Below are 26,789 nucleotides of genomic sequence, written 5' to 3' on the forward strand. Positions count from 1 at the left end.
TGGGGAGGGTGGAGACATTCACTAGGGGGCATCTCAAAACGAACGATCTTGGTGTAGCTCAGAAGAGCCCAGCTTCGGCCCCCCATGGTTATCCCGGAGTTAATTCTCCTCTTCCCCGCTGAGGAGTGGTGCCTGAGGTAGGAGGGTACAGCCCCAGATGCCACCCTGGTGGCTGGCTTCTGCGGCGCGATCTGCGGTGTGCCCTGCCCATAGGGAGAGGGGGCGGCCAGTGCGCTCGGAGGGGTGGCGGCGGGAGGGCCCAGCGGATGCGCGGACAGGCTCAGCGGGGTCCCAGACCACAGGTCTGCCTGGACTCCCCGCCTCTTCGCCCCCACCACCTCGTGAGCGCACCCCTTCCCACGGCAGCCTTTCTCAGCGGCCCTCCTCTAGGGCGACTCTCCCCTGCACCCTGAACCCCTCTTCCCAGAGTTCGGTGATGGGGGATGCCTGCCAGGGATGTGGATTTTGGCCCTTGGAGAGCCTGCAGGAGCAGAACCTTTGTGAGTCACTGTCTCCCAGGGGCTTGAAGCCCTGTCAGCCCAGCTCCAGAATGCCGGGAAGAGCCCCGGGACTCTGCCACCACCATCATCACACCCATCACACCAGAGAGACCCCCCTGGCACAAATGGGTCCCAGCAGGTGCCACACTCCCTCCAAGGCCTCGGTAACCACCGCGGCTGGGCACTGCGCCCCGCTCCCAGGGCAGTGCAGGGGGAACTCAAGGCAACGCTGCCAGGAGAGCTCCATGGGGGACACCCATCTCCGCCTTCGGGGTGAGAAAGCCCAAGGACCAGCGGACCCCAGGGGGAGACCTCTGGTCTCCAGGTGGAAACCAAACCCAGCACCCCCTCGCTTCCGTGTGCCCATCCAGAGACCCGAGCTCTACGGTGAGGCAGCTGCCAGGAGAGCTTTCTAAAGGGCCGGTGGCCAAGGAGCTCCCCCACCCCCCTCGCCCCAGGACCCACGCCACCAAGCCCAGCACCCGCACTTTGCCAAGCTGGCTCCCTCACTACCGTACAGGGTTTCACTCAGGCCTACCTGGCAGAGGATGTCCTTAATATAGCCCCCACACAGCTCATGGCCCCTGAGGTCAAAGTAATCCATGATGTCCTTGTACCGAGCAGCGAGGCGGCGGTCTTTGTGCTGGTCACAGCAGCCGAAAGACTCGTAGTCTGAGCAAAACTCGAGGTGCACCGGGGGCTGGAAGGGGGGCCCATAATCCAGGCACTGGGGGTGTCCCTGCAGCAAGCTCATCTGGCCCAACCAGAATGTGAGGCAGAGGTGGAAGATGCCAGAAGAAGTAGGGAGTCTGAGGGCCCAGCTGCTCAGAGCACCCCCAGGAGTGGATGTCCTCAGCATTTTGGGCTCTGGAAGACTCTGGCTGCCCGCTCAGGTTGGCTCCCCTGCTGTGCTCTAGTTCCCTCCCTCCCCAACCCTGCACTCTCTACCCCCAGGGTGTTTTCTTCCTTCCTTCTATCCCCGCCCCCAAGGAGTTCCCTGAGGTGGTTTGTGAGCAGTGCCCCCCTTCAGCGGTGTGGGTAGCCAGGTGCCTCCTATGAAAACAGTGAGAGGTGTCCCTGTCCCCTCCAATCCCGCCTAAACATGAAGCTGGTCCAAGTTCTGACCCTTACTGCCGAGTCATTGGGGTGCATGGCTTCTTAGGAAAAGGTTCGGTGGTATCAATGGCAGGTCTGCTGGGATTCACGAAAACTGCTAAGAATTCCTCAGGGTGGGGGCGGGGGGACAGGAAATTCACACTTTGTTTATAGTTTTTTTCACAAGCCTGAGCTGCTGGGAGTCTCCCAGAGAGAACACGTCGGATTACGGACTACGTAGTCCCAGGGGTCGGAGTGTGCAAGGGGAAGATGCGAACCTTCCTTTAGTGCTGAATGGCACCACCGGGACTTGGACAGGGATCTGAGAACAGGGAGGGGCAGTAGGGGGAGGCAGGGGGAGCCGGTAGGAGGAGGCACGGGGAGCCATGCGGTCCCTGTGATCCGGAGAGGGCCATCCTTGCAGTGGTAGGAAGAGAGGACGTGCCATGTAAATCCTACATCCCCAGCAGGAGCAAAAAGAAAGGAGGGAGCGTGGCCCCCGGGAAACAAGGAGTCAGCAATGGGGGCTACTGGACAGCGTCCCCAGCAATCATAGAACATCTGGGTCTGTATTTGTGCCAGCGCTATGCTCTATGCTCGCTCTCAGGGCACACCTCTGCACTTAGGATATGTTTCAACATTAGCATTTAAGAATGTGTTTCACTTTATACCTGTCCCTTGCACATAACAAGGCTTGGATCAATATTTCTTAAATGAGGGGCACCTGGGTGGTTCAGTCCCTTAAGCAGCCGCTTCTGATTTCAGTCCAGGTCATGATCTCAGGGTTGTGAGATCAAGACCCACATCATGCTTAGCACTGGTCATGGAGTCTGTGTGAGATTCTCTCTCTCCCTCTGCCCCTCACCCTTCTCTCAAAAAATAAAATTTAAATATATATATATATATATATATATATATATATATAGTATTATATATATTTTTCTTTTTTTATTAAATTTATTTTTTTTAAATAAACATATAATGTATTTTTATCCCCGGGGCTACAGGTCTGTGAATCGCCAGGTTTACACACTTCAAAGCACTCATCATAGCACATACCCTCCCCAATGTCCATAATTCCACCTTCCCGCCCACCCACCCTCCCCCCAGCAACCTTCAGTCTGTTTTTTGAGATTGAATCTTAAAAGGTTTGTCTCCCTCCCAATCCCACCTTCTTTCATTTTTATTCTTTTCCTACCCCCCCAACCCCCCCCATGTTGCATCTCCACTTCCTCATATCAGGGAGATCATATGATAGTTGTCTTTCTCCAATTGATTTATTTAGCTAAGCATGATACCCTCTAGTTCCATCCACGTCGTCGCAAATGGCAAGATTTCACTTCTTTTGATGGCTGCATAGTATTCCATTGTGTATATATACCACATCTTCTTTATACATTCATCTATTGATGGACATCTAGGTTCTTTCCATAATTTGGCTATTATGGACATTGCTGCTATAAACATTCAGGTGCACGTGCCCCTTTGGAGCACCACGTTTGTGTCTTAGGATATATACCCAGTAGTGCAATTGCTGGGTCATAGGGTAGCTCTATTTTCAGTTTTTTGAGGAACCTCCACATGGTTTTCCAGAGTGGTTGCACCAGCTTGCATTCCCACCTACAGTGTAGGCGGGTTCTCCTCTCTCCACATCCTCGCCAGCATCTGTCATTTCTTGACTTGTTAATTTTAGCCATTCTGACTGGTGTGAGGTGGTATCTCATTGTGGTTTTGATTTGTATTTCCCTGATGCCAAGTGATGTGGAGCATTTTTTCATGTGTCTGTTGGACATCTGGATGTCTTCTTTGCAGAAATGTCTGTTCATGTCCTCTGCCCATTACTTGATTGGATTATTTGTTCTTTGGGTGTTGAGTTTGCTAAGAAAATGTATTATATATATTATATTTTATATATTATACATTATATTACATTATATAGATTATATATGCATATATATATATGGAATGAGTGGATGAAGGACATGGAGTCCCAAACTCAAACAACCCCAAACCCAGACAGAAGCCTGAACCTGGGCATAAGCCTGCAGAGGCATCACCAGAGTTCACTTTCCTTCTGGTACCTTCCATGGCTCTACTACACCCTCAAATTTCCTTATGGGCAAAAATTGCCCTCTGAAATGCAGATGAAATCAAGATTCTTCTCAGCCTAGATGGGCTTGTATGGAGGGTTCCTGCTCATCACCCAGAAGAGCCTTTCCAGGGTGTCCTCAAGAGGGCACAAGGAGCCCCAGTCTAGTCAAGTGTGTGCTGTGGCTTACGAAGGCCCCGGTGGCACCTAAAATACAAACAAACATCATTCTTATAACTAAGGGAAAAGTCAGGAGGAGGGAGTCATTAAGAATATTCGACAACACATCTCTGCTTTCCTATTTGTACTGTTCAGTAACATCCCTAGTTGAATACTGGTTTTTAAAACATAATACCACACCCATGAGTCACTGGTGACTGTGCTGTTTCCACAGGACTGTTTGCTGGAAGGTTAGATAACGTCATCGCTCTGGAAGCCTTGGGCAGGAGGAGGGACAAACACGATGGCCAACTGTAGCCAGCGGACTCATGCACCATGACCTTCTCGGAAATGGGAGGTAACAGCCTGACCCCATGAGGTGTAAGAATCAGTGCATTCTCTCATTCCATGTGGGACCTGAAAGTACTTTTAGGTCTTTTATTGACATTTATGTCTCAGTTTTGTCTTTGTCACAAAATATACTGAGTTCAAAAGGAATGCCTGCTTCTCGGAAAATAATTCTTAATGACTGTGTTTAAAGAATTATAGCAGGGATACCTGGGTGACCTAGGGGGTTCAGTGTCTGCCTTCGGCTCAGGTCGTAATCCCAGGGAGGGCAGTAAAAATCTTTTAAAAATAATAAGAAAAATAAAGAAGTTTAGCTCAGTTTGTTGAGTGCCCAACTCTTGGCTTCAGCTCAGGTCATGATCTCATGGGTCATGGGATCAAGCCCTGAGACCTGGTCCATGCTCAGAAGGGGACTTTGCTTGTCTTTCTCCCTCTGCTTCTCCCTCTACTCGTGCACGCACACACACACTCTCTCTCTCTCAATAAATAAGTAAAATTTAAAAAACAAAACAAAAAACCTTGGACATAATAATTCCTATCCACCCAGGACATATAAATTCAAATCAGATCTTAATATTTTAGGCAAAGAGGGATTTTAAAATTACCAGGAAAAGATCAGCTAGTAGGTTCCACCAGACATATTGACACATACATTTCTGATTATTAAAAGATGCAATATTTCAGATGGGACAACATAATATTTTCAATATAATTACATATGTGATTATATAATCATTATGCAGTTATTAATTTACCATCGATATGCTATTATCATGCACAAAGCATTATGCTGAAGGAGGAATGTTTGACAGAAAACGAATGCACAAAACATACTTTTTCAAGGAGTTTATGCTCTGAGAAGAAAGGACCAAGTAACACTAGGCAGATGATATGAAGCTAATAATGAGGAACAAACTTGCCACTAGGAACCCCCAGGAGGAAGACAGGGCATCAGGCTGGAGTGGCTAAGAAAATCCTCAGGAGGGTTAAGCAGGGTGCTCAGACGAGGTACAGATGGAGAAGACCAGGAAACAAGTTTTGACTGTTACTGATACTCAGACACAGAACTTTAAAAAAAAAATACTGTATTCATTTGCTGGGGCTGTTGTAACAAAGTATCACAAACTGGGGCTGAAACAGCAGGTGCCTCATGTTTCTGAAGCCTAGAAGACAGAGGTCAAGGTGACAGCAGGGTTGGTTCCTCTCAGGGCCATGAAGAATCTGTTTACCGGTAATCTAGAAAGTTCCTCAGCCTGAGGATACGATATCCCATTTTCCGTCTTTGTGTTCGCATGGAATTCTGTTTGTGTGTGTCTATGTCCAGATTTTCCTTTTATGAGGACACAGTCATTTCGGATTAGGCCCACCTTCATGACCTTACTTTAGCTCATCTCCATAAAGACCCTCCCTCCAAACAAGGTCACTGCTGTGAAGGACTGGAGCTTAGGTCTTCACCATATCTTTTTGGGAATACACAGTTCAACCCATTTCAACCCAACACACTATTTCATATAGCAAGGGCACTTTTTTTTTTTTTTAAGTTTATTTTTTTAGTAACCTTTACGCCCAACTTCAGGCTCAAAGTCATGACCCCGAGATCAAAGTTGCCTATTCTCTTCCAGCTGAGCCCACCAGGCACCCCTGGCAAATGCCTTTCAAAAATATTGTTGGAAGGTTCGGGTTTGGTGTTTATTCTAGCATCATGTCATGGAATAAGACAGAAAAAAGTAGAAAAAGAAGTGTTCTAGCTCACCCCCTTCCATATAGTTCAGTTTTCTCTCTTGGTTTATCTGCCTTCTCACTGTATGGAAATGAATAGATGTGTTTGAGGTTAGGGAATGTATTAATAACTCTCTTCATTTGTATTACAGTTTATGAACTATTTCCTAATCTCCTTTGAACTTCACAAAAATTCTCTGAGGTAAAGAGGAAATGCTGTATTCCCAACATACAGACAATTGAATTATCTCAGAGATGCTCCATGAAATGTTTAGGGTCCTGCTTTGGGTGAATGGGAAAAACGGCAATAAAATTTAGGTATTCTGGAACAACTGGGTGGCTTAGTCATCTAAGTAGTTAAGCGTCTGACTCCTGATTTCGGCTCATGTCGTGGGATCGAGCCCTCCATTGGGCTCCACACTGAGCACGGAGTCGGCTTGTCCCTCTCCCTCTGCTCCTCCCCCTGCTTGCATGCTCTCTCACTCTCTCTCTAAAATAAATAAAAATCTTTAAAAAAACAAAAATCAAAAAATTAAATTTAGGTGTTCTGGAATATAGCGCAGATCTTGTGCATTCCATCACGATGTATCAAAACATGAGAGCACAGCAATCACTTCTACTTGTTTATCTTCATTTGGAAAACAGACACAGCCAGCCAACTGAAGAGTATGTTGGTAAGATTATGTGAATTCTTGGTAGAGGCATAAGGGGAGCTTTAAGCAGACAGCGGGCAACTGTCATCATGGGGCTGACGGGACAGAAACTCAGGATCTGCCTCTACTTACTGAGTTAAAGCAGACATCTGCATCTGTCTGGACCCACAGAGAAGGTTCTTTGGAAGTCTGAAGAGGACTTTTATTTGGTGTGTGATTATTTCTTTGGGGAGCATGAATCTTGGATGGAGGAAGAGTTTCAAACAAGTTTTTAAACTTTCTTTTTTCTTTTTAACTTGACTCCACACCCACCATGGGGCTCAAACTCACAACTCCTAGATAGGGAGTCACGTGCTCCAAGCACCGAGCCAGCCAGGCACCCCAAATACATTAAAAATTTTAAAAGATTTTATTTATTCACTTGACTGACAGAGATCACAAGTAGGCAGAGAGGCAGGCGGCGGTGGCGGGGTGTGGGGGAAGCAGGCTCCCCGCTGAGCACAGAGCCCGATGTGGGGCTCGATTCCAGGACCCCAGGATCATGACCTGAGCCGAAGGCAGAGGCTTTAACCCACTGAGCCACCCAGGCACCCCTCAAATAGGTTAATTTTTAAAATTAACTTATTCAGATGTTAGCCTTGGGATTTGTAGACCACACCCATCAAGGGTCTGCTTATTTCCTTTTGAAATATTTAAAATACATTCTAATCCAATCCAGCCAAAAAAACCCCTTGTGCTATAAATATGGATAAATAGCTAGATCCAAAAAGGCCACATTTACTCCTTCATTAAAGAATAGTTAGGTCTTGTGTTCATTGTTCAGTTTCTTTCCTTTTTTTTTTTGTTTTGTTCATAATAACAAATGTTACCATTTATTGAGAAAAGCACATCAAGAGTCATGCTAAACATTTTTCAGATCACCCCATTTTATAGACTAAACCTGAGGCTCAGTTAGGTGAGGTGCTTTGTTGAATCCAGACCTTTCTGACTCCACAAAGCTTATTGATTTTTTGGTTTTATTTCTTTTTGTGTCATTAATATTTTGTGTCATTAATATTTCTTTAAGTGTCATTGATAAAATTCGCACACCAGAGAGTAATCTCATTTCAAGTGTACAATTAAATGCTTTTTAATATATTCAACAGAGGGAATTGTGAAACCATCACCCCAAATTGGGGATATTTTTCATCACCCCCAAAAGAAACCCTGGACCCTTTGGTTATCACTCCCGCCTCATCTTCCCATGCACCTCCCTTCCCCTGCCCTAGGCGATCTCTAATGTACTTTCTTCCATTTCTGTAGACTTGCCTACTCTGGACATTTCATATAAATGGATTCTATATTGTATGGTCCTTTTCATTGTTCAAAGTAGCCTGAAGTGCACCAAATGCAGTAAATCACAATCCTTGGCCCATGATACACCATCAACATTAGTCCAGGAATAGCCTGCCGCCTCATTAAAACAGACTATTAGCAGTAATTCATCTCCCTTACCCTGCTTTTCCTCCACCCTATTGCTCTGCCTCTCCCATCCAGAGGTTACCACCTGTTTTATTTATATGGGGTTTCATCACAATCTGTATGCATTTATAAACATTTTAGTCATTAGTTGGAACTTTATAGTTTGAACTCTAGGGAGGCAGGAAGTAGTAAGTTGGGACTCATTTCTCCCACCCGGTATGTCAAGTGAGATCCGCCTACGCTGATGGATAAAGCTACGGTTTATTCATCTTTCTTTACATGACTCTACCACAATTTGTCCAATCTCATGCCAATGGGCATTTGTGGGTTTTTTTCCCCTAGTTTTTCCACTATGATGAACAGTGCTGTTGTCTCTTGGCTTACAGGTACAAGCATTTCCCAAGTAAACACTCAAGGACAGTCTTAGTAAATGGTAAAGCAAAATGACTACAGTATTTTACATCCCATCAGCTACTATGAGAGACTCTGTGGATCCACATCTCTTCAACCTCAGTATCTCCATTTTTGCTCACTGAATGGGTCTGAACTGGTATCCCACTCCACTCTGGATTTGCATCTCCTTGGCTTATGTGTTTATGGTCCATGTTTACCCTTTGCTGTGAAATACTTGTTCATGAGCTTGGTCCACTGTTTCTCTTGGGTTCTTTGTCCTGCTTACTGATTTGAATTTATTTGAATCTTTTGTCAGTTCATGCAGTGCAAATACTTACACATATAAACATCTTAGTCATGACTAAAGTATATGTTGAAATCTTTTTCTCAACAAGACTTTTTTTTCCTTTTTTAAAAAAAATTTAAGTAATCTCTATACCCAACATGGAGCTCAACCTTACAACCCAGAGGTCAAGAGTCACATGCTCTACTGCCTGAGCCAGCCAGGTGCCCCACAAATATTTCTTTCTTTTAATAGGCTGTACTTAATTTTCTTTTCTTTTTTTTTTTTTAAAGATTTTATTTATTTATTTGACAGACAGAGATCACAAGTAGGCAGAGAGGCAGGCAGAGAGAGAGAGAGAGAGAGGAGGAAGCAGGAAAGAGCAGAAAGCCCGATGTGGGGCTCGATCCCAGGACCCTGGGATCATGACCTGAGTCGAAGGCAGAGGCTTTAACCCACTGAGCCACCCAGACGCCCCTGTACTTAATTTTCTTAAAGGGATCTTTGATAGGAAAAAGGTCCTAATTTTAATTTAGTTAGTTAACATATCATTTAATCTAGATAAAATACATGAGACAACTGTTTTCAAAGTAGTGGGCAACAGACAACACAAGACTGGCATTATACTAAACTGAAACTCATAAAGTAAGTTCTACAATAATAGTCTAACCTCTCTGTCTTGGGACTTCTGTGCAGTGCATTGCGTCAGAGTCCAAGCAAAGCATGACAGTCCCACTAAGCTGGTGAGCCAGAGATCAGAGTTTGGGGCAGGTGAGCAAGGAGGAACCGTGTGGACTGAGTGGTCGCAAATGTGTGTGAAGCCCTCAAGTCCAAGGTTGATGGCTGCACGGTACGCAGCTTGAAAGACAGGGGTGTTTTAGTAGGAAGCATTAACCCAACTATCATACAATATCTGTATTTCAGAGGTTTCTAGGAGAAAACAAGACTTTAAATTATCTTTATTTAGTTCCTGTTACTTAGTGTCTAAAACCAGGATGAAGGATGGTCACTTACTTAAGATTTGTTAAGTATTAATTATTACCCTAGGCGTTCACTATATTTTTCATTATTCAGAGCAATCTGATAAGATAAATTCTACTGTCTCTCATCCATGGGTAAAGGAACTATGAAAGCTCAGTAACCTGCCCAGGAAGTCACAGAATTACCTAGTGATAAACCCAGAATTCAAGCCGACCAGTCTCTTGAGACCTCACACTTGACAAAGGCACCCTTTGCCCCTTGTCCTAATACCAAAAAAGGAAGTGGATTCCTTTCCTAAATCCTTCTCTGTTTCCAAAATCCTCAACAGAACTCATGACATATATATAATTTAAAAAAAATTTATTTATTTGAGAGAGAGCGAGTGAGAGAGCATGCACACACATGAGCCTCCAAGCACCTGGGAGCAGGGGAAGGGTAGAGGGACAGAAGCAGACCCCCCCCCACCCCCACTAAGTGCGGAGCCCCATGAAGGGCTCGATCTCACGACCCTGAGATCATGACTCAAAGCCAAAATCAAGAGCTAAACACTCAACCTACAGTCACCCAGGTGTCCTCTACTATATTCTTTATGATGGCAAACCTAACATGGATCATTCAGAATCTTAAAGAAGAGGGGCATGCACCTGGGTGGCTCAGTGGGTTAAGCCTCTGCCTTCAACCCAGGTCATAATCTCAGGGTCCTGGGATAGAGCCCCACATCAGGCTCTCTGCTCAGCGGGGAGCCTGCTTCCTCCTCTCTGCCTACTTGTGATCTCTGTCAAATGAATCAATTAAAAAAAAATCTTAAAAAAAAAATTAAAGAAGAATATAAATTCACTTAACAATACAAGCTGTGTTTATTGCACAATAGAAGCACATTATTCGCAAATGGCAGTCACTGCTCTACAGCTGTACTCTCTATACATTAAACAAATATATTTCTTATGTGGAGGTTATTCCACTATAAATATTGTATTTCACAGTACAAACAAGGAAAAATATGTACTTACAAAGAACAAAGGCACTGAGACTGTTTCTTTACATATAATTATAATAAAAAAATACAGAAAAATATAAAAATAACTTTTTGGCAGCCATATAAACTCTCCTCCTAGAAACACCAGATAAATAATACATTCAGCAATTACCCACTGAGCTACTATTCGGTAGCTCCTCATCTGAAATAACTAGTATTCAACATCAGAGTCCTGGATTTACAATACTGTGATTTTCCACTGACTTCTTTATCCGCTTAATTTTTTTCCTTAAGACTTCATCATCTTGTTTGGAAATAAACCGAAAATATCTGCAACCTAAAAAACAAAATAAACAAAGAGTTTTAATACTTACCAATGCTTCAAATATATTTCTACATTTTAAAAAATGTTGCTTCAGCTCTGACACAGTAATGATTATGAAAATGGGGGGATCTGTATGAGGTTTACCAGTATGAGCACATCCTGAGAGCCGCCGCTGGTGAAATGTATGCTTCCTACATACGGAAATGTTTCCGACCCGTCATAATTCGAGCGCACACTTCATCTGGCTTTCCACCCTGCCTCCCAAATCCTAGTTAAGGTGATAGGTGTATTATCACATACTCATGTATTGAATATGCCTCCTCCAGAAGCAAATTACAATCGCTTCCCTTTTAAGGTTAGCTTGAACAGCCCAAGAGGCATCTGTAACAGTAAGAAAGTTCTCTGTAAGCAAACCCTGAGGTGAAGGATTAGGATGAACTCACAGGTTAGAAGAGATCAGAACTGGGCTAGTCCAGCGCCCAGTGGGCAGTGGGGTGGTGACCGTGCAACTCTGAGAAAGGGGCCTTGTGCTTATGACAAGTTCTTCTACGTGCTTGTCACAGTCTTACAGTGCTAAGCAGATCACTGGTTAAATATTTCAGACATGAATCAAATCTCTGTTAAAAAACTGTAAACTAGATATTACAGGGTTTTTTTTTTTTTTAATTTGATAAATGAGTGAGACCATAAATCACCTAAGAAAAACTAATTTTCATCATAGTCTCAGCACGTATCTAATCCAACCATCATCTCTGGGAAGTTGCTAGGAAACATACTGCACCTCCAGTAACCATTTTATCGTCCCTGAAAACAGTGTGCCAGAATGACTATTTTGTTAGCTGGGAAGCAGCAGCGTGGGTGGTGTTAATAACCTGTATTTCTAAACACACCTACCACTTCAGCAAAAACAAAATACTTTGGACACAGACCTCTGCTTCTATCTAGAATACTGAAAGATGAAAAGAATTTTGCTCCCACCCTAACACAGAGAAAAAGCCAAATCAACTACAGTAAACTCCTATCTCCTCACGAGCCAGCAGACATGGAGTCGAGGGGACACGGCCTGACTCGCCTTAGCAGAGACGGAAGACAGGCAGCTCCCACACCCGACTCTTAAGCATGGAACAAAGGCAGACCATGACCAGAATTTGAATCCTGTGATATAATGAGCAGAACCAGCTCAACTCCTGACCAGACTGACTGAAGCCCGACACTAAGGCCCAAAACAAGAGATGGACCCCTTTCCAGGCATGGTTATGCCTAATGTTCAGATAGTACTTCTGAATTTCTCAAGCACTTCGATGTGACGCTCACCTGATGCTCGCAACCATCCTGGAAGCATCAAGGACAGGTGTTAACAAAGCCCCCTCAGAGAAGGCTCCCAAAGGTTCGCTGACCTAAGTGACAGGGCAAGATGACAGAACTGGAAAACCAGCCCATGTTTTCAGACTCTGCTCAAACATAGACGCCTTTAGGTATCTGTACTAGATGCCTCTATGCTCATAAGGAAGTAGGAAATCACAGTCTGAATCACATTTCTGTTCCTTGGTGTGTGTTCAGAAATCTTAGGATTGCTTTCACTTTTATTTGTCCCTTTCCTCTGAGAAACTGGCACTTTATTAACCTTAGTAACCATCTGAAACACTCACTGAGAATACTAACTCCAAAATAGTATCCACCATATCTAAAGCCAAGCTGGAGATGCTCTTTAGGATACTCCGGATTCTCCAGCACCAGCCTGCTTACTCAGGAACACGGAGACATTCGCTTCATCTCCGATCAGACCCAGCCGCGGTCCCATCTCTGTCCTCACCGGGCAGTGGCAAAAAGCAGTGAGAGTTTTCACAGTCAAGACAGACCACAGAGATAAGATCAATTTCCCTTTCTTTTAAGAGGATTTTTAAATAAGTTACAGGAGGTATAATTTTTTATAGGGAAAAATGTTTCATCCTTGTAGGAACAGACAACTAAATATAACAGCAATTATACAACAATGAAATCTCCAGAGAATATTCTTCTCTTTCTAATACTGTAAGGTAGACAATGTCAGTTGCTGTGAAAACAGTCCGTATCCTCTATCTTTTTTTTTTTTAATTAATTAATTTATTTGACAGAGATCACGGTAGGCAGAGAGAGAGAGAGAGAGGAGGAAGCAGGCTCCCCACCGAGCAGAAAGCCCGACGCGGGACTCAATCCCAGGACCCTGGGATCATGACCCGAGCTGAAGGCAGAGGCTTTAACCCACTGAGCCACCCAGGTGCCCCCGCATCCTCTATCTTAATTAGCCCCTAAAGATACTCAAGTTACAGCATAAAAACCAACCACCACAATTAACAAGATGAAATCGCTGCTTCTAGTTCACAGACGGTCGCGACTAGCACATCAGCTGGCTCCAACTCAAAATCCATTTTCCCATTCCCCAGTTATTTCTCCAGCCTCTAATGTCTACTATACCCAGTAACCTGTGGCACGAATGAATGGTCACACTTTGTAATTTCAAAATCATCCAAAAGCTATGCCTAGATAAGAAGAAAACAAACCTTCGTACCTTTTCCTAACAATATTCCAGCTACCAAAGCTTTCTCACAAGCCAATGCTTTATCCTCTTTCCAGTCGCTTTTTGCCCAAAAGGAGCTGAAGTGAAAGTCTGGCCACCAGTTTTTCCTGGAGTTCCACTCTTCTTGAACCCAGGCAAGGTGATTCCTAGAAAAGAAAAATGTCAAACGGGAAGGTCAGTGATGGGAGGTGGACCATACTGCCGGAATTTGAACATAAGAAAGCCCTTTTGTCACGCAGCTGGGAAGATGCTGGACATTCAGACTGAGGCTGCCTACCAAAGCAGCCAACCATCTCTCAAAATGAGAAGGGGGTCCTACTTGGAGCAACAGGCAAGGAGAAGCACCTGTCATACTACAAAAACATCAGTCAAGACGTCCAAGGAGGCCACTGAGGGCACCTACACTGACAAATGTCCCTATCCACGGGCAGATCCTGGCTGGTGTGGTCACTGACCAAGATGAAGCTGAGAAGACCACTGTCATCTGCTAAGACTACCTCCACTACATCCAAAAGTACTTCTTCAAGAAACACCACAAGAACATGTTCATGTACCTGTCCCCCCACTTCAGGGATGTCCAGATTGGTGACATGGTCACAGTGGGCAAGTGCCAGCCCTTGGGAAAGACTGTGTGGTTCAACGTGCTCCAAGTCATAAAGGCCCCTGGCACCAAGAAGCAATTCCAGAAATTCTGAGATTGGAATCTGTCCACACCCCCAAAGAAAATAGTTATTTTCCCAGTCACACACACACACACACAAGTCTGTGGAAAGATGACAAGAAAGATGTTCTCAAAGTACGTTCTCGTGCGGCCACCCATGGTATAGCACATGCATGAAAGCAAATCCTTTTTAGTTCTCTTTGATTTCTGCTTTCCATTTAATTAAATAGCCAGTTTGGTATACGCAACGGTTAGCAGCACACACCCTGAACTCAAAATCCTGGATCTGAATCTCCAATCTCCCATTTACTATGTGATCCTGGGCAAGTTGCTTAATCTCTCTGAGCCTCAATTTCCACGAAGCTATTAATGGTCCCCATCTCAAAGCACTGTCATTAAACTGGCCCAGGAGTATAGTGGTCTCATATAAAGACCTTTGCATATTGTCTGGTACTTCCTAAATGTTCAATGAATGTTAGCTATGATGATTATTACTTAAAAATAACTATAAAACCTTACTTTGTATGTTACAAATTACTACTCAAATTAAGATGCCATTATTATACAAATATGTGAACACACAGGTTTGACAGTTGAACCCAGACAATGCTAAGTGTTTGTCAATAACTTAATTGAGCAAATATTTATTAGCACCCATGTGTGCCCTGTGGCAGAACTTCTAGAGGTTTAAAAAAATGAATAGTACACTTCTTTGCCTTCTTGTGGTTAGTTGGGGGGTTTTATGCTGCTGTAGATGAGAAAAGTGGTTTAGTTATCACACCAAAAACACTTTATAATCAGCCCTCTTCTGTCTCCAAGGTCAAGTCATATCTGCAGCCTGACACAAGTTCCCATCGATGCTAAAGATTCTAACCAACTGAAATGGATATGATAAACAAATGAACCTTAACGTTATCACAAAGTTAACTCCTTCCTCTCACGAAGTAAAAATGACTAGGACCACTCCTGTTTTCACTTGAAATGTAGCACTAATGACCTCATGATCACAGGTGTAGTTTCAGATATCCAGCTCACAGTGGACTTAACAAATATTTGCTGAATGAACATAACCTATGATGATCTTATGAGGCCTGCAAAGCCCCACTGAAAATTACTGAAAACAGCTGGGAGAGAAGCTGCTTCCTATGAGATTTTACAAGATGATGACACAGATCACCAAGAGCTTCACGAAGAGTCCGATGAAGAGTGGGGGTGACCACTGTTTGCCAACATTTCCAACCTGAAAACGTACATCTTCCCCAATACCGCAGTGGTAAGGTATGGTACTTTTTTTGACAGCATAAAATATCTTGACAGTATTTTTGTATGTTTCACTTGGGAATGTATTTTCTTGCTTCTGATGTACTCAGAACAGCTGAAGACATAGTTCAAGAAATCAAAAAACATAAGCAAAGAACTTTAAACAGTAAAAGGTATCAGCTAAAATACTGGGAAATTTTACTGATCTGATCCAATAATAAACACTGTGTCTTTTACTTACCCCATTAAAATCTGTCTCAGATATTTTGCCAAGTATTTCCAAGCAGTTATATTTTTAGTGCATCCAGCAAAATCTAAGACTCCAAATAAGACCTCTAATCCCAGTTTACGGTGGTCTTCTTTTTCTGTAATGGGCACAGTTAGAATTTACACAAGGTATTGAAGTGCACAAGGCTAAAAATATTTATTTGGTTGATAAAATACTACTAAGTTGTAAGCCTTCTAGTTTGGTTAGCAGTTTAAAATAATTCGTTACACTCATACTCTCCAGTAAATTACTGAATTCTTACCTCTTTCAGTATTTTGAAATTCATACTCTTCAGTAAATTACTGAAAAATCCAGTAATTTAGTTCCAGCTAATGAAGTCAGAGTGGTGGATCTGATTTCTAAATGGGCTACATTCGACTGAGGGAGGACACTATTTAAAGAACCTGCCCTCTCTTCTAACAGATGAGGGACTGACATAGCCCCAGTACCTACTGGACTTAAGCTGACTTCCTTCTATGAAGAAGTATGTGCTTTTCTATACCGAGCTGAAATGTAGTAAAGATTAAAACGAGGTGAATTATACAAATTAAAGCCATTTATCTTGTGCTATTACCTAATATTCTACAGCAGAAGTCAGCATACTTTTCTTATAAAGGGACCAGTAAATATTTAAGCTTTGTGAGCTGTATGGTCTTTGTCACAACTACACAACTCTGCTGTTGTAGTATAAAAGTCATAGACAACACAAAAGTGCTCCAAGAGAACTTGATTTACAAAAATAGGTGGGGGTGGATTTGGCCCACTGACCCTAGTTTGCTAGTCTATAGCTTGTCTGCACAAAGAGATACAAAACAAAAACTATTTACCTGACTTTCCCAGTAATCTATGGAATTCTAACATCAATTTATGAGATGGTACAATCTGATACAAAATCTGGAAGAAAAAAATAATCTTGTAATTTGTATATATTACAAAGGCATTTCTTTACTTTTAAGCAACCTCTACACTCAATGTGGGCTCAAACTCACAACCCCAAGATCAAGAGTTGCACACTCTACTGACTGAACCAGCCAGGTGTCCCAGCTAATGTATTTTTTAAAAGAAGACTGGCAGCTCCTGGGTGGCTCAGTTGGTTAAGCGTCTGCCTTCAGCTCAGGTCATGATCCCAGGGTCCTGGGACTGAACCCCACAATGGGCTCTCGGCTCAGCAGGAGCCTGCTTCTTCCTCTCCCTGCCACTCCCCCTGCTTGTACTCTGTCAAATAAAGAATATCTTTAAAAAAAGAAAAAAACAAATAAATAAATAAAAGACTGAAAGGTAAGAATTTTTCTTGGGGCCCTGTTGGCTAAGTGTCTGACTACTGATTTCAGCTCAGGTCATGATCTCAGGGTTATGAGATTAAACCCACATTACACGCCACACAATGAAAGATTCTCTCTCCCCCACCCCCTCTCTCTTTCTATACATAAATAAATAAATAGTATTGTTTTGTTTTAAGATTTTATTTATTTGACACAGAGAGAGAGATGACAAGTAGGCAGAGAGGCAGGCAGAGAGAGTGGAGGACGCAGGCTCCCCACTGATCGGAGAGCCCGATGAGGGGCTCGATCCCAGGACCCTGGGATCATGACCTGAGCTGAAGGCAGAGGCTTTAACCCATTGAGCCACCCAGGCGCCCCAATAAATTGTTTTTAATACATTCAAGTGTATACTTAAAATAAGTGTTTTACTGTATGTAAATTAAATTTCAATAAAGTTGATTTTCAAAAAGTATCAAAGCAGAATTTTCCCGAAAGGTTGACAAAGGGTTTCCAAAATACTGATCCTTTGCCCTCAGCCTAACTTGGAGAGAGTAGTGGGGGAATGGGAGTGGAGGGTCACCCAAGCCTCACATGTCCACCTCAGGGCACACACAATCATTTGCTAGGAGTGCTAGAATTTCAGAGCTGGAAAGCATGACCTAACGATGTTTCAAAATTTACTTTTTTTTTTTTTCTTCTCAATCTCTACACCCAACATGGGGCTCAAATTCATGACCCTGAGATCAAGAGTTGCATGCTCCACTGACTGAGTGAGCCGGGCACCCCAGGATGTTTTAAAGTAGATCCCCAATCATGTTCAAACATTGAAATAAACATTTTATACCTTAAGCACACTTATCAGTTTCTCTCTTGGTGCCTTTTCTCTCTTCAGAAAGTTATATAAGTAGACATGAGCATTTGGATTTGATGGGAACTTTTCATCATAGGCATAATTGGTGAGCACTTCTCGGGCTCCATCTCGATCCCCATAGAATTCCAGCATCTATATAAAATAAGTTAAAATGTCTTAGCTAAATCCTGTAAGACAGCTGTATGAAAGATAATGCATAACTTAACTCTATTGATGGGAACAAAAATTAATTAAAATGATGAATAGGAAAAATAGTAATGTCACTGGTTGCTCTCACCAACGTACGTCATGATCTCTATGGAATACAGATCACTTACACCAAAGGCCTATGTGGGTTCCCACGTCCTCCTTATCACATTTTTTGTTACTGAAAAATGCAGCAAGTTCAAGCTAGGAACTATTCCTATCAGAAAAAAGTCTTCCAAGGAGGGCATACGACCAACTGAGAAAGACCATATGATGCAACTAACCTCAGTGCCCGACATAACTTCAGCCACAAAGGGAACACGGGAGAACTACAATTCCTTTCCTTTCGTTCCCACCCATATGCGGCATGTGGTTCCAGAGATCATCTTTTGACAAAATAATTATCATGTTAGCATCCAGGAAACTCTCAAAAAGCCAGTTACTTTGAAGATTTATTCCTAGTGCCCATGCCAAGGCTCCCTGTCCTTTCACACTGACTCTGAGAGGACATGGCGTGGCGCCCTAATAAACTTCCTAAAAGCCTTTAGTCTTCATCCATCCCACATATTGTGACCCACATTCAGATTTCTGTCCCCTGGTCTTCTCTACCCCACCAAATCGTAAAGGATCTCTCTGCTTTTCTTCTAACTTCAGTTAAGAGTAATACAAATTTAACATTTACAAACTATATTGCTATTTATTTTATAAATATTTGACCATGACACATTATCCAGTGATGAAGGGGGGAAAAAAAAGTAACATTTACAGTATATTAGTAAAATAAAAATTCTTCAGCCCACAAAGAGACATATATTCTCTCTTTTTAATTTTTACAAATTTTTCTTTATCTATTTTAAGATTTTGTTTTAAGGACTCTCTATACCCAACGCAGGGCTCAAATTCACAACCTGGAGATCAAGAGTTGCGTGTCCACTGGCTGAGCCAGCCAGGCACCCCTCTTTTTTTTAAAACAATTTCCTCCACTTAGTCACCGTCGGATCAATAACAATAAGGCTCATGACACAATGACACTAATAGAAGTTTATGAGACGGCTACTGGCCTCTACGTAACTCTTCACAAAAGGGTCCCAAACTCCAGGAGTTTGAATCAATGCACCAAGGTTTACAGATGTCTTGCAGCTGTGGTTGAGCATGCTCTGGGACGCTGCGTTGTAAGCGTAATCATCTTCATCTGTCCAGAGACAACAGATTCTTAAAAGTCATTCAGTACTGAGGGCTTTGTTCATAGTAATAGCAATCAATAAACTATCCACAAGAAAAGTTCAGGCCCTGATGGCTTTGCTAGTAGATTCTAAGAAAGAATTTTAAAGAATAATTTATATTTAAATTATTTATTATTATTAAATATTAAACATTTAAAGAATAATACTAATTCTTCACAAACTCTCCCTGCCCCCAACCCCCTACCCCCCCAAAAGACAGAATGGGAGGAAGTGCACACATGGGGAACTTTAAGAATGAATCTAGGTGATAGCTACGCAGATACTTGTTTTATTTTATTATTATTTTTTTAAAGATTTTATTTATTTATTTGACGGAGAGAGATCACAAGTAAGCAGAGAGGCAGGCAGAGAGAGAGGGGGAAGCAGGCTTCCTGCTGAGCAGAAATCCCGATGCGGGGCTCAATCCCAGGATCCTAAGGTCATGACCCGAGCCGAAGGCAGAGGCTTAACCCACTAAGCCACCCAGGCACCCCCAGATACTTGTTTTAAATTATTCATTTTATCATGCATTTGGTTTTAGGTTTTTTTTTTAAAGATTTTATTTATTTATTTGACAGAGAAAGAAAGAGCAAAAGCAGGGGAAGTGGCAGGCAGAGGGAGATGGAGAAGCAGACTCCCCACTGAACAAGGAGTCCAACACGGGTCTTGGTCCCAAGACTCTGGGATCATGACCTGAGCCGAAGGCAGATGCCCAACCGAGACACTCAGGCACCCAATCACGCATTTGTTTTATACACTTTTTCTGCATGTTTTATTTCAATCTTAAAGGTTTAAATTAAGGAAAGTTAGTCCTTCAAAAGAAACAGTTATAGAAACAACTAGTCCTAGCCTTTTTTTTTTTTTTATTAAACAGATATTCAGGGTTAAAGATCATGTTAAGAGCTCCAGACATTACCCTATCTGTATCTCTTCTTGCTACAGAACAAAGTGTCAGCTGCTGAAAGGTACTGAATTACCCACCAGTGTAAATGCCGTGTTCCAATTGCTTTAATCAATGTTTACTTGAGTTCTATCCAATTGGGTATAAGAAAAAGGTAAATATTGACTTTAAAATTCATCTCATCCATTAATATCAACAAGCCTTTTTAATTTATTTTTATTTTTGTTGAAGATTTTATTTATTTGAGAGAGAGAGAGATCACAAGTAGGCAGAGAGGCAGGCAGAGAGAGAGGGGGAAGCAGGCTCCCCGCTGAGCAGAGCCCGATGTGGGGCTTGATTCCGTGATCCCTGAGATCATGACCTGAGCTGAAGGCAGAGGCTTACCCCACTGAGCCACCCAGGCGCCCCTCAACAAGCCTTTTTTAAAAGAAATAGTATACCAGGAGTTATGACAAGGTTAACAAAAGACAGAAGATAGGTACGTGACCTCAGAAGACTGATTAGTCTAGAAGAAGAGAGATAGCATAAAACAGGTATGAAAAAACTTAGGACAATTAATTAAAAGAGCAAGTGGTAAAGATCTGATCAATATACATTGAACGTGCAGCTAACACATGAGGGTGTGGCACTGGAATGACAGGTCTAATGAGCCCTGCAGGGCAGATGGCATTCCAGATGGGGAGGCAAGCTTATCATGATGAAGACAGTATTTCAGAATTGTCCCGGAAGAGATCCTACTCAGAAAGAGGGGAAGGAATTTTTAAGATTCGGGAACCTACACATCCACGACACAAAGGAAATACTGCTTATCACAGAAGAACAGTAAGGAACCACATGAGCCAATGTATGCGGGAAGTGAGATTGGGATGGAGGACGAGAAAATTAAAAGGGTTAATTCTAGAGAAGCTTTGGAGAAAAACTATACAAGGGAAGGAAGATGCAGAGAACTGAACATGAATCTGTGGAGACGAAAGGACACCACTACCACTGGAAGTAAGAGAAAGGGAACTCCATTGGAGAAGAAAGGACACACAGCCAGTTCCTGGTGTGGTCAATCAAGAAAACGATCTGTTATGACCTTTGTACAGAACTAAAACAACTTTACCTTGCCCTATTCTCTAAACATATTATTCTGATGAATAATATTTTACAACCAGGGCGCCTGGCTGGCTCAGTTAGAAAAGCCTGCAACTCTTGACCTCAGGATCGTGGGCTCATGTCCCACACTGAGTGTAGAGATTACTTAAAAATAAATAAATAAACAAACATCTTTAAAACAAACTAAACTCCATTCTAAACACACAGGAAGAAATAGTTATTATAAGCAATAATGTCTACTGGAAAAATTAGTAATCTTAAATATTTTAAAAAGCAATAAATCTAAGATGGTCATGGACTTAATTTATGAAACATCTAATTTTTACCTGAAAAGTTTGCTAAAAACAGAAATATTATAAAGGATGATCAAGGAAGTTTACATCAATAGAAATGTGTGCTCTCTGCGGTATCTGGGAAGAACCAGGCCTCACAGTGGGGGCATGAGGTTACTCCCTTGTCCACTACCACCACTGCTATTCAACATAGTACTAGAGGTCCTAGCCTCAGCAATCAGACAACAAAAGGAAATAAAAGGCATCTGAATCAGCAAAGTAGTCAAACTGTCACTCTTGGCAAATGACGTGATACTCTATGTGGAAAACCCAAAAGACTCCACCCCAAAATTGCTAGAACTTGTACAGGAATTCAGCAAAGTGGCAGGATATAAATTCAATGCACAGAAGTCAGTTGCATTTCTATACACTAACAACAGGAGAGAAGAAAGTGCAATTAAGGAGTCGATCCCATTTACAACTGCACCAAAAACTGTAAGATACCTAGGAACAAACCTAACCAAAGAGGCAAAGGATCTGTGCTCAGAAACTATAGACCATTCATGAAAGAAATTGAGGAAGACACAAAGATATGGAAAAACATTCCATGTTCATAGACTGGAAGAACAAATATTATTAAAATGTCTATGCTAACCATAGCAATCTATACATTCAATGCAAATCCTTCAATCCCTATCAAAATATCATCGACTTTTTTCACAGAGCTGGAACAAATAATCCTAAAATTTGTATGGAACTAGAAAGGACCCCAAATAGCCAGAGGAATGTGAAAACAAAAACAAAAACAAAAACAAAAACCAAAGCTGGTGGCATCACAATTCTGGACTTAAGGCTCTATTACAAAGCTGCAATCATCAAGACAGTATGTTATTGTCACAAAAACAGACACAGAGAACAATAGAACAGAATGGAGAACCCAGAAATGGACCCTCAACTCTATGGTCAACTAATCTTCAACAAAGCAGGAAAGAGCATCCAATGGAAAAAAGACAGTCTGTTCAACAGATGGTGTTTATATTTAAACATGCATAAGAATAAAACTAGACCACTTCCTTACACCATACACAAAAATAGACTTGAAATGGATGAAAGACAAAAATATGAGAAAAGAATCCATCAAAATTGTAGAGGATGGGCACCTGGGTGGCTCAGTACGTTAAGCCTCTGCCTTCAGCTCAGGTCATGGTCTCAGGGTTCTGGGATCAGGCCCTGCATCCGCCTTTCTGCTTGGCGGGGAGCTTGCTTCCCCCACCCCTCTGCCTGCCTCTCTGCCTACATGTGATCTCTGTCTGTCAAATAAATAAATAAAATCTTAAAAAAAAAGAAAAAATCATAGAGGAAAACACAAGCAGTAACCTCTGTGACCTCAGCTGCAGCAACTTCTTCCTAAAAACATCCTCAGGGACTTCATCAAGATAAAAAGCTTTTGTGCAGCGGACAGTTGACAAAACCAAAAGACAACCAACAAAATAGGAGAAGATATTTGTAAATGACTTATCAGATAAAGGGATAAAATCCAAAATCTATAAAGAACTTATCAAACTCAATACCCAAAGAACAAATAATCCAATCAAGAAATGGGCAGAGGACATGAACAGACATTTCTGCAAAGAAGACATCCAGATGGCCAACAAACACATGAAAAAGCGCTCCACGTCACTTGGAATCCGGGAAATACAAATCAAAACCACAACACATACCACCTCACACCAGTCAGAATGGCTCAAATTAACAAGTCAGGGAACAAAAGATGTTGGTGAGGATATGGAGAAAGGGGAACCCTACTACCCTGTTGGTGGGAATGTAAGCTGGCACAGCCATTCTGGAAAACAGCATGGAGGTTCCTTAAGAAGTTGAAAATAGAGCTTCCTTATGACCCAGCAATCACACTACTAAGTATCTATCCCAAGATACAGATGTAGTGATCTGCAGGGGCACCTGCACCTCAGTGTTTACAGCAGCAATGTTCACTATAGCCAAACTATGGAAAGAGCCCAGATGTCCATCAACAGATGAATGGATAAAGAAGATATATATACACAATGGAATACTATGCAGCCATCAAAAATTATTATCTTGCCATTGCAATGACGTGGATGAACTATGCTAAGAGAAATAAGTCAATCATTGAAACACAATTATCATATGTATGGAATCTAAGAAACAAAACAGAAGATAATAGGGGAAGGGAAGGAAAAACAAAACAAGATGAAATCATAGAGGGAGACAAACTGTAAGAGACTTTTAATCATAGGAAACAAACTGGTTTCAGTTTGTTCAAACAGGGTTGCTGGAACGGAGGCGGGGGAGGGAAGAGGATAACTGGGTGATACACTATATGTTAATTAATTGAATTTAAGTTAAAAAAGAAATATCTGGACTGTCCCTGTGATTCAGTGTCATCGACACAAGTACATTCCTCTTCACTTACCAAGTATAGACAATTCCAACTTCTTTTTAGACCAAGTATAATACTGCAAAAGCCCTTTATATGCCTGAATAAGGTTGATTAACACTTCCTGGGAAGACGACTTTTCACCGTATCTCCATGTCTCTGCGTGACTGAGATTTCTGTTTGCATCTTCAAGCATTCCATGATGCACAAGGTATAAAGCATGTTGTAAGGAGATCTGCATTTGTAAGAAAAAGCCCAGACAAACAAGTCATTAGATAGCCATTAATCCAAAAACTCAGTGAATACAGACGCTAGGCTAAGACCCTGGTAGCACACAGATGATGTAACATTGTCTCTGTCATCAAAAATGTCAATTCAGCAAAGAGAAAAGATACGTGAAATAATTAACACTATGGAAATGAGCTAAATTATATACACTCACAGAAGACAATGTGATCTAGTAAAACAAACAGGGGCTTTCAAGACAGATGCTCCTGGTTCAGCTGCTCCCTAAAGCTACATAAAGCTGAATATGTTATTTGCCCTTTGTGAGTCTGTCTGATGGGTTACATGGAACAATTATTAACCCTTCAGAGGGCTGTTATGAGAATTAAATAAGATATTTGCATACCACCTAGTACCTACTTTGGTCCATAGCAGGATTATTCTATACATGTCATACAAGCTTAGAGAAAACATCTTAAGAAGGAGCATTAAAGAATGGCATTGGTTCAGATGGAAAAGTCAGTGCCTGATCCAGAAACCATACGAATAAAGACACCAAGGATGAGCATCCCAGGTATGGAGGACACTAAAGAGGGGAATAATGGGAAGTGCAGTTAATCACGTGAGAAGTGTCAGAGTTCAAGGCCTTCATCACAAACTATCGCAATGATTTCTCAGCTGGTCTCTCCACTCCTGCCCCCACTACAATCCACTTCCATGTGGCTGCCAAAGAAATCTCATTTACGTAAAACCCCTCAAGTCTCCCACTGTCTACAGAATAAAATCTAAGCTCCTTGGGAATGACACAGAGGGCCCAGCTGACTTCCCGTGGCTTCTACCCAGTGACTTTTAGAGTAACCAAAGCACTGGTGGACGCAGGGCTAGCAAACCTTGCCATTCTCGTCAACCGTGCCATTCCCGCCCATCCTCTCCCCTAATACTCCCAGGGAACACCCACTCACTTTTTCAGCCTCTTCTGAAGCATCACTTCCTTCCCTGACTCCCCTACTCATTTACTCCCAGCACTCCCCAATTCCAGAGACCATTCCCCTCCTTTGCCTTCTCACTGGCGTTTCTACTCTGATACGAGTAATTTATTCCATGTACATGGCTGTCTCCCTCTCTCCCTCTGCGGCAAGGTCTACGTCTAGCACATTATCTGGAAGATAGCAGTAAGTGGTTTTCTTAAATTATTAACAAGAAATGTTTTACTGCCTATCCTAATTATCACCCTCAAACTCTGGAGTGTGAAATAGGTTTCTTTCAGGTTTCTTCACTTCAACTGAATAGATTCTATGGGTTTAAAAGAACCCAACCAGGGCGCCTGGGTGCCTCAGTGGGTTAAGCTGCTGCCTTCGGCTCAGGTCATGATCTCCGGGTCCTGGGATCGAGTCCCGCATTGGGCTCTCTGCTCAGCAGGGAGCCTGTTTCCTCCTCTCTCTCTCTCTCTCTCTGCCTGCCTCTCTGCCTACTTGTGATCTCTCTCTGTCAAATAAAAAAAAAAAAAAAAGAAAAAATCTTTAAAAAAAAAAAAACAAAAAACCCAACCAATAATTTAGTTAAAATTTGACCCTCCTATTATGTAAGATGGAATGGGGAGTAATTGCTTAATGGGTACAGGGTTTACATTTGGGATGATGACAAAGTTTTGGAAATGCTGGTAATGGTTGTACAACACTGTGAATGTCATTAATGCCACTGACCTGTATACTTACACTGGTTAAAATGTTATAAAATATGTTATTATGTTATTTATGCATGGTATGTATAAAATATGTGTTTACATATTTTACTGCAATAAAAAAATTAGAAAGAAGGAAAAATCAAAACAAAATAAAGAACCACAGAGTAAATATTTTAGGTTTTGTAGGCCATATGGTCTCGGTCACAATTACTCCACTCTGTCATCTGTCATGCTAAAAGCAGCTGTGACAACAAAGTGAATGGGTATGGCTGTGTTTCAATAACTTTATTTAGAGATATTGAAAAAAAATAAAAAGCAAAGCATTTTAAAGCTTTATTGAAAAGTACTCTTTCAGTCAAATATATACTACAAAGAGGGAGGTATCTAACAGTCTGGAAACACCTCAATGTTTTTGGATGAGATTTTTTTTTTTTTAAAGATTTTATTTATTTATTTGTCAGAGAGAGAGCAAGCGAGAGCGAGCATAGGCAGACAGAGTGGAAGGCAGAGTCAGAGGGAGAAGCAGGCTCCCTGCGGAGCAAGGAGCCCGATGTGGGACTCGATCCCAGGACGCTGGGATCATGACCTGAGCCAAAGGCAGCTGCTTAACCAACTGAGCCACCCAGGCGTCCCTGGATGAGATTTTAATTAAAAAAAAAATCTGGAGAGGAAGTTCCACCTACACATTAGGAATATTAACACATTTTTATGAATGGAATGAGAGTTAATTTTGCTAAAATGTTCATACTACCCAAAGCCATCTATGAAGCCAATGTAATCCTGTCAACATTCCAGTGGCATTTTCACAAAAACAGGGGGAAAAAAAATCCTAAAATTTGTATGGAACCACAAAGACCCCAAATAGCCAAAGCAATCCTGAGAAAGAACAAAGCTGGAGGCATCACACTTCCTAGTTCAAACTA

The 26,789-nt window shown here is 42.1% G+C and overlaps 2 protein-coding genes and 1 pseudogene across 2 annotated transcripts in view; 1 reads left to right on the forward strand and 2 right to left on the reverse strand.

Moving 5' to 3' along the window:
- The window catches only part of HHIPL2 (HHIP like 2), a 25,447-nt gene extending 24,039 nt beyond the window's left edge, over positions 1-1,408 (reverse strand). Inside the window, exon 1 of the mRNA XM_059414116.1 lies at positions 1,039-1,408. Within this exon, the coding sequence (XP_059270099.1) occupies positions 1,039-1,359 (321 nt within the window). The 5' untranslated portion in view covers positions 1,360-1,408. The remainder of the gene's footprint in view (positions 1-1,038) is intronic.
- A 9,106-nt stretch (positions 1,409-10,514) lies between these two features.
- Positions 10,515-26,789, reverse strand: part of TAF1A (TATA-box binding protein associated factor, RNA polymerase I subunit A) — a 29,762-nt gene continuing 13,487 nt past the window's right edge. The window contains exons 5-11 of the mRNA XM_059413378.1: positions 23,994-24,192; positions 19,109-19,239; positions 17,835-17,993; positions 16,556-16,622; positions 15,702-15,825; positions 13,531-13,685; positions 10,515-10,994 (exon numbers count right to left, since the gene is read on the reverse strand). Coding sequence (XP_059269361.1) covers positions 10,882-10,994; positions 13,531-13,685; positions 15,702-15,825; positions 16,556-16,622; positions 17,835-17,993; positions 19,109-19,239; positions 23,994-24,192 — 948 coding nt within the window. The 3' untranslated portion in view covers positions 10,515-10,881. The remainder of the gene's footprint in view (positions 10,995-13,530; positions 13,686-15,701; positions 15,826-16,555; positions 16,623-17,834; positions 17,994-19,108; positions 19,240-23,993; positions 24,193-26,789) is intronic.
- Positions 13,787-15,656, forward strand: LOC132025723 (small ribosomal subunit protein uS17-like; annotated as a pseudogene).

Source organism: Mustela nigripes, chromosome 10, assembly GCF_022355385.1.
Source record: "Mustela nigripes isolate SB6536 chromosome 10, MUSNIG.SB6536, whole genome shotgun sequence".
Taxonomy (NCBI): domain Eukaryota; kingdom Metazoa; phylum Chordata; class Mammalia; order Carnivora; family Mustelidae; genus Mustela; species Mustela nigripes.